We start from the raw sequence: 7,752 nt of genomic DNA, 5'->3' as shown, positions 1-7,752 counted from the left end.
TGCCCAGGCGGGTCTCGAACCCACGGGCTCAGCAATCCACTCACCTCAGCCTCCCAAAGTGCGGGATTACAGGCTAAGCCACTGAGCCCGGCTTGAGTCGCAATTTCTTTATCCAGTGCCCACCCCCAGCAGCGCTGTAAGGACTTCCGAGTTCACCAGCATGAGTGCTCAGGGCCACTGGAGCAGGGCTGGGTAATCACAGCTCTCCTGCTCCCTGGTCCGCTCCGTCTTTGGGACCAGTCCACGCCCTGATGGCTCCTATTCTCTTTCCTTCCCACAGCTGAGCTGGACTGAGCCTCGGAGACTTCAGCTCTCCCAGGAGAACCCGGATCCAGGTGAGGGAGGTCACGCGGGGTGTGGCCCAGCAGGCAGGTGGGGCTGGGAGCTGAGGGAGCCGCTCCTTCCTCAGTCTTCTTGGACGAGGAAGATTAATCATTGGCGAGGTGAGCTGGACTGGGCTGCCCTTTGTGCCCAGGTGTGCAGGTGAGGGGAGGGGCGGCCAGGACTTTTGGGTCCCATCTCTGTGTCCAGGCACCCGGGTTGGCACCTGCCCTCCCATGAAGGGTACCCCCGCCCCCTCTCTGGCTGGGCTGTCTTGTTCAGAAGAGGGAGGCTCTGTGCCAGGCGGCGGGGAGGGGGCAAGGGGTGTCTGTGTGCCCCAAACCAACTGAGCCTGAGCCCTGTTCTGTCCCCAGCCCCACCAAGAGCTGAGAGATGGCCTCAAAACCCGAGAAGAGGGTAGCTTCATCTGTCTTTATCACCCTGGCACCCCCACGCCGCGATGTAGCAGTGGCCAAGGAGGTGAGGCAGGCCGCCTGTGAGGCCCGGCAAGGCCGCCCCTGGGAGGCTCCTGCCCCTGTGAAGACACCCGGAGCTGGCTTGGCCAGGAGGCCCAGCCCCTGGACGCCCCCTGGCAGGGCTGCGGCCACAGTGCCAGCTGTCCTGCCCCAGCTCTCCAATGGAGGTAAGGGGGGCTGCTGCAAGGGCGGCCAGGTCAGGGGCAGCATCCAGGTGGGGAGGAAGGACAGACTCCAAAGTCATTCATTTATTCCTTCATTCATCCACCATGCGCCGACTGAGAGTCAGCCTGCTGTGGTGTGAACCCTGACTCCTCTGTTTCTCAGCTATACGATGTCGGCAGGCCTCTCTGTGCCTCAGTTTCCTGATCTGTAAATAAGAATAAAGACAGTACTTGTCATGAGTTAATACATATGTAAAGTGTTTGGCCTTGAGCCATGCAGAAAGTCGCTTCCGTCTCAGAGGGAGAAACAGATTATAAAAATGTAATGTATAGCCGGGTTTGGTAGCTCAGCCTATAATCCCGCGCTTTTGGGAGGCTGAGGTGAGTGGATTGCCTGAGCCCGTGGGTTCAAGACTCGCCTGGGCAACTTGGCGGGACCTCATCTCTACAATAAATCAAAAAAATTAGCCGGGCGTGGTAGCGCACGCCTGTAGTTCCAGCTACTTGGAAGGCTGAGGCGGAAGGATCACCGGAGCCCAGCAGGTCGAGGCTGCGGTGGCCAGGAGCAGCCACTGCACTCCAGTCTGGGTGACAGAGTGAGACTCCAACTCAAAAAAAAAAAAAAAAAAAGTATAATGTCAGGTAGACACAAGTGCTAAAACGGACTGAAATACAGCCAAAAGGTGAGGAGGTGCAGCCTTTTATGGGGTGGTCGGGATGGCTTCTCTGAGGAGGTGACATTTCAGCTGAGACCTGAAAAGACAGGATGGAGCTGACCAGGAGGAGGGAAAGCACAGGGCACTGGAAACAGCGGGTGCAAAGGCCCCAAGACAGGAAGAAGTTCAACAGGTTGGAAGATCTGGCTTTGTCCTTTGTTGAGCTCTGCTGTTCACTTGCTGTGTGACCTCGGGCGAGCCCTTTCCTCACTATGGACCTCAGTTTCTTCTGGAAAATGGAAGCTTAGACGTGTATGTGACCTGTCCATCACCACATGAATACTTCATAAAGGACCGTTCCTTTACCTTGGGCTTGGGGTGATGGGCCCTGTTGCCATGGTGACAGGACGGCTTCAGTCCTCTTTCCCTGTCTCTCCTGGGAAAGTCTCAGCTGTTGGGTGGGGTCTGCGTGAGGAAGGGTGACAGCCTGGGCCCAGGGGCAGGGAGTGGCTCATTGTCTGACAGGGCACCTGCTGAGGCAAGGAGATGCTAAGATGCCACGGGGGAGAGGCCAGCCCAGGGTGGCAGCTGAGCCCCTGGTGTCACACAGGTGCCCAGTCAGGTGCCCTGCTGTCCCAGAGCAAGGCTAGGGGATCCCGGTCCATCACCACCGTGGAACCCACCTAGCGGCCAATAGGAAGTGCCAGTTACAGGCAGCCAGAGAGAGGTCACGACAAAGGGCCACACGCACGAGAGTGTGTATGTGGATATTCACGTAATGTGCTGCTTCCTGGTGATGGAAGCTTCTAGATTGATCTTCCTCCCTAGTCCCATGTCCCAAGAATACAGACTCCTCCTAGCTGCCTCTCCGTATGGGAGAACCAGGACTAGATTGTCAAAATTCACACATCAGGACACAAGATCCAATGGAGAAAAAAATCATGGCCCTTCTGGGTGAGATAGGAGCCTGGAAACATTGTTTAGATGCCAAAATTTCTAGGACAATTTCCAGGCTCAGTGGCTCATACCTGTAATGTCAGCACTTTAGAAGATCAAGGTGTGGGGATCGCTTGAGCCAGAAGTTCAAGACCAGTCTAGGAAATATAGCGAGACCTTGTCTCTACAAAAATCAGCTGGGTCTGGTGATGCTCACCTGTAGTCTCAGCTACTGGGGAAGCTGAGGCAGGAGGATAGCCTGAGACCAAGAGGTGGAGGCTGCAGTGAGCTATGATTGTGCCACTACATTCCAGCCTGGGTGACAGAGTAAGACTCTGACTCAAAAAAAAAAAAAGGCTATACTCAGTGGCTCAACCTGTAATCCCAGCACTTTGGGAGGCTGTGACGAGTAGTTTGCCTGAGCCCGTGAGTTTGAGACCAGCCCAGGCAACTTGGCGAGACCCCCTCTCTATAATAAATCAAAAATTAACTGGGCGTGGTAGCATGCTCCTGTAGTTCTGATTACTTGGAAGGCTGAGACGGAAGGATCGCCGGAGCCCAGCAGGTCAACACTGGGGTGGCCATGAGTGTGCCACTACACTCCAGCCTGGGCGACAGAATGAGATTCCCAACTCAAAAAAAAAAAGGCGCCAGGCGCTGCGGCTCAAGCCTGTAATCCCAGCACTTTGAAAGGCCAAGGCGAGAGGATTGCCTGAACTCATGGGTTTGTGACCAGCCTGGGCAACTTGGTGAGACCTCGTCTCTACAATTAAAAAAAAAAACCAGCCTAGGCAACTTGTGAGACCTAATCTCTAAAATAAATTTTAAATAAATTAGCCAGGCGAGGTGGCACATGCCTGTAGTTCTAGCTACTTGGAAAGCTGAGGTGGAAGGATCATCTGAGCCCAGCAGGCCGAGGCTGCAGTGGCCGGGAGCGTGCCATTGCCCTCCAGCCTGGGTGACAGAGTGAGACTCCAACTCAAAAGATTAGCAGGGCATAGTGGTGCATGCTTGTAGTTCCAGCTACTTGGAAGGCCAAGGCAGAAGGATCACCTAAACCTGGAAGTTCGATGCTGCGGTGGCCATGAGCGTGCCACTGCACTCCAGCCTGGGCAACAGAGTAAGACTCCAACTAAAAAAAATTTCCAGGACATTTTCATGGGTTGTTGGAAACTCCTGGGAATGTGGGAACAAAATCAGACTTTCCTTGGGAAGGGCTGGCCTGACAGTCGCTGGTCAGTGTGGCTGGTTGGACGTTTTGTCTACCAACTTGACATCTTCTGGCAGAGCACGGGGAGTCTTGGGGCTCGGTCTGGCTATACTGAGACAAGTTGTAGGTGAACAGCTTGGCCAGGAGTCTGGTCTGACCTCAGAACACAAAGGCTGGTCCTGGCAGCTCCTCAGGGCCCTGGGGACCCTGCCGGCTGCTTAAAGCTATCTACCACCTCACCTAGTGCCTGTCCCCTCAGAATCACCCTCCGTAGCCTGGGGACCCCTGCCCTGTGGCCTTAGGTCACCCCCACTTGCTTCTCTCATGAATTCCTGCCACGCCCCTCGCCCTGTCCCAGCTGGTGTGCCGTGCACCTGGGCTGCCTCTGGAGAAATAGTTCCTGACTCATTGGCCCCTCTGGAGCCCGGTTCTCACACCTCAGTCACATCAGCTTTGCTGGGGGCTTGTTCCAACACGACCGCCGGGCCCCACCCCGGATATTTCTGATTCAACAGTTCTGCTGCGGCACAAGAATTTGTATTTCTCATCCCTTTCCAGGTCATGCGGATGCTCTGGGCTGGGGACCCCGCTTTGAGAACTGTTGTTCTAGTCCAAAGGTGTCAAGCAGGTGAGACTTCAGGGCTAGAGCAGTAGTTCTCAAAGTGTGGCCTCGGGCCGTCCCGGGAACTTATTAGTTGTGCAGATTCCCAGAGCCGTCCCAGCCCTGCTGAGTCAGGAGCTCAGAGGGCGGGCTCACCTCTGCACTTGAGCAAGTCGCCCAGGTGATTCTGTCTGTGCTCAGGTGTGAGGACACAGGCCTCTCTAGAAGAGACTTGCCATATAGTCCCTCCAGCTCTTGGGAGAAGTGAGGGGGCACTGTCTTCACTTGAGAGGTGGCTCAGTGAGTTAGCTGGGGGTGGGGCTAGAGTCCAGGTCTTTAGGCCCAGGGGCTTCCCGAACTTTCCATCTGCTTTCTGTGGGTGTCTCGGGTAGCCTGAGTTCCTAAAGCCTGGCCACACCTGTGTCTCTGTGCCAAGAGGTAGGCAGAGTGCCCCGTGCCCTTCTCCCGGGGGCACAATCAGCAGTGTCTGCCGCATTCTATGGAGAGGATTTTCATGGCCATGGTTCCAGCCCCCGCTAAGGCTTTCCTTCGGACCCCCAGGTACCTCCTGCAAGGGTGCTGGGCAACCCCTTGTTGGGCAGCCTGGAGGTGGCAGTTGTGGGGACTGAGGCAGGGGCCGCATGACCCCCCAACTCCTCCCTCCCTCCCTGTCGTTCTGTGCTCCCTGACTAGCCCTTAGGCTCAAAGGCAGCTCCTGTCCCCGGCCTCTCTGTCAACCTCAGCTCCCGGGAGCAGCAGTGAAGCCATGCTGATAATGGAAATGATTATGAGCCGGTGTGTTTGTAGTGGGTGGGTGTGTGGTCTTATGAAACTTTCAAACATACACAGAAGTTGGCCACGTATGTTTCATCTCTTTTTTTTTCTTTTTGTGCAGTATGTTCTGGAAACCCCAGTAATCATGGCATTTCAGCCCCACGTTCATCAGGTTGTATCTCTAAAGACAGCCATTTTCTTTTCTTTTTTTTTTTTTTGAGTTGGAGTCTTACTCTGTTGCCCAGGCTGGAGTGCAGTGGCACGCTCGTGGCCACCACAGCCTCCACTTGCTGGACTCAGGGGATCCTTCTGCCTCTGCCTTCCAAGTAGCTGGAACTACAGGTGTGTGCCACCATGCCTGGCTAATTTTTTGGTTTATTGTAGCGACAAGGTCTCACCAAGTTGCCTAGGCTAGTCTCGAATCCCTGGGCTCCAGTCTTGAACTCCTGGGATGACAGGTATGAGCCACCACGTCTGACTGACAACCATTTTCTTACATCACCACAATGCCAAACAAAATTAACAAGAATGCCAAATGATTATCTAATACTCTGTCCCTAATTTTCCCTGATGTCATAAAAATGCCATTTAACTGTTGGATTGTATATATTTATGTAATAGATCTAATTTTTCTTTCTTTTTTTTTTTTTTTTTAATAATTTTTTTCCTTAGACAGAGTCTCACTATGTTGCCCAGGCTGGAGTGCAGTGACTATTTACAGGTGGGATCATAGCTCACTGCAGCCTTGAACTCCTGGACTCAGTTGCTCCTCCAGCCTCAGCCTCCCTAGTAGTTGGGACTACAGGCATGTGCCACCATGCCCAGCTAGTCTTTCTTTTGAGCTATATAATTCAGTAGAATTTTTAGCCTCTCCTCATCTACAAAATGAGCAGCATTACATGAGGTGATTAATCCTTTAAATCAGGATCTAGGTAAGGTCTATACCAATGCTGCCCAATAAAAATAGAGTCTGAGGTCGAGTGCAGTGGCTCACACCTGTCCTCTCAACATTCTGGGAGGCCAGGATGGAAGGATCACTGGAGACCAGGAATTCAAGACCAGCCCGGGCAACATAGTAAGACCCTATCGATACAGAAAATTTTTAAATTAGCCAGGCTTGGTGGTGCACACCTGTAGCACCAGCTGCTCAGGAGGCTGAGGAGGTAGAAGCCTCCTCTGTCCACCTGTGGAGACTGACTAGCCCTCTGTGCACTTGCGCTTGCAGGATGCTGTCTCCCGCCTCCTGTCCTGGATGGTGAGGACTCCCTAGCCGACCTGGACCTCCCGCCTCCACCGCCCCCTCCGGCTTACCTGCCCTCTCCCGAGGAGGAGCCTTCTGCCCTGGTGGGGGCGTCACTCACTGTGGACCTAGAGCACCTGCCCCCGCCTCCACCCCCTACACAGGTACTGCCAACCCCTTGATCCCCTGAGTCGAGGGACGGGACGCCTGGGCCTTCTGGGGCTTTCAGAGGTTGTACCCCTGGGGCTCGTTTGGTACGTTCTCCTGCTTGAGGGCAGTGGCTCTTTGAAGCTCTGTGCAGTCCTTATTTAGGCCAGTAAAAAGATGTTTCAAGGTCCCTTGAGAGGGGAACCACACCCTTTTCCCCTCAGGCACCCCCTTGGCCCTGAGGAACACGTTTCCCTGTGTCTGACTTGAGTCCCTCATACTAGAGGGGGAGCCCACATTTAACCCTGGGCTCTTCATGGAGGCCATTGGAGAAATGGGAAGGGCCCGGGCCCAGGCTAAGTCTGCCCAGTCCAGCCTCCGAGGGAGCTCCTGATTCTGGGACATTCCTTTGAAGCAAGAGCAGCTTTGAACAGTTGAGGGACCCCAGGGCAAGGATCTGGGAGGCCCAGGCTCCAGCTGCCACAGTGACCTTCTGCTAAGCAACCCAGGCAGGGCCCTCACTTCTCTGGGCCTGGATTTCTTCCTCGGAACAACGAGGCTGCCCATGCCTGGTGCCACCCAGATGAGGAACAGAGCTGGGAGGGCCTCGTGGGATCCCCACCGGGTTACTCCTTCCTACATTGTGTCCCCACAGGCCCCAGCAGACAGGCCTCCGGTCCAGCCTCAGCTCAGGCCCCTCAGGCCCTTGGAAGAGGAGCTGCCACCTCCCCCGGCAGAGCCTCTTGGCTTCCCTGAGAAGGAAGCAGTCACAGGTATGTGCGCAGGGCTGGAGGGATCCTGGGTGGCCCTCAGGGGCCTGTGAGGGCCAGCATGGGCTTCCAGAAGGAAGCTAGGAGATCAGAGCCTCCCTGCCCACCACAGTATGTATGACCATGATGGGCTTTAGAGTCGGGCACCAATTTAATTTTTATTGCCTTAACTTGTTTCTTTTTTCCTTTTTTTTTTTTTGATTTGGAGTCTCACTCTGTCATTCAGACTGGAGTGCAGTGGCCGCTCCCGGCCACCGCAGCCTCGACCTGCTGGGCTCCGAGATTCTTCTACCTCAGCCTTCCAAGTAGCTGGAACTACAGGCGCGCGCTACCACGCCCAGCTATTTTTGATTTATTGTAGAGATGAGGTCTCGTCAAGTTGCCCAGGTGGGTCTTGAACCTGCAGGCTCAGGCAATCCACCCACCTCGGCCTCCCAAAGTGCTGGGATTACAGGCT

General features: G+C 54.8%; 1 protein-coding gene across 1 annotated transcript in view; it reads left to right on the top strand.

Annotated features, from left to right (window-relative positions):
- The first annotated feature begins 714 nt into the window (after window positions 1-714).
- FBLIM1 (filamin binding LIM protein 1) overlaps window positions 715-7,752 on the top strand; it is an 18,295-nt gene continuing 11,257 nt past the window's right edge. The window contains exons 1-3 of the mRNA XM_008049627.2: window positions 715-964; window positions 6,364-6,542; window positions 7,181-7,298. Of these exons, the coding sequence (XP_008047818.1) occupies window positions 715-964; window positions 6,364-6,542; window positions 7,181-7,298 (547 nt within the window). The remainder of the gene's footprint in view (window positions 965-6,363; window positions 6,543-7,180; window positions 7,299-7,752) is intronic.

Source organism: Carlito syrichta, unplaced genomic scaffold, assembly GCF_000164805.1.
Source record: "Carlito syrichta isolate Samal-C Ts95f unplaced genomic scaffold, Tarsius_syrichta-2.0.1 Scaffold135851, whole genome shotgun sequence".
Lineage (NCBI taxonomy): Eukaryota > Metazoa > Chordata > Mammalia > Primates > Tarsiidae > Carlito > Carlito syrichta.
Note: the sequence above shows the minus strand (reverse complement) of the source record. Positions and strands in the feature narration are given on the sequence as shown.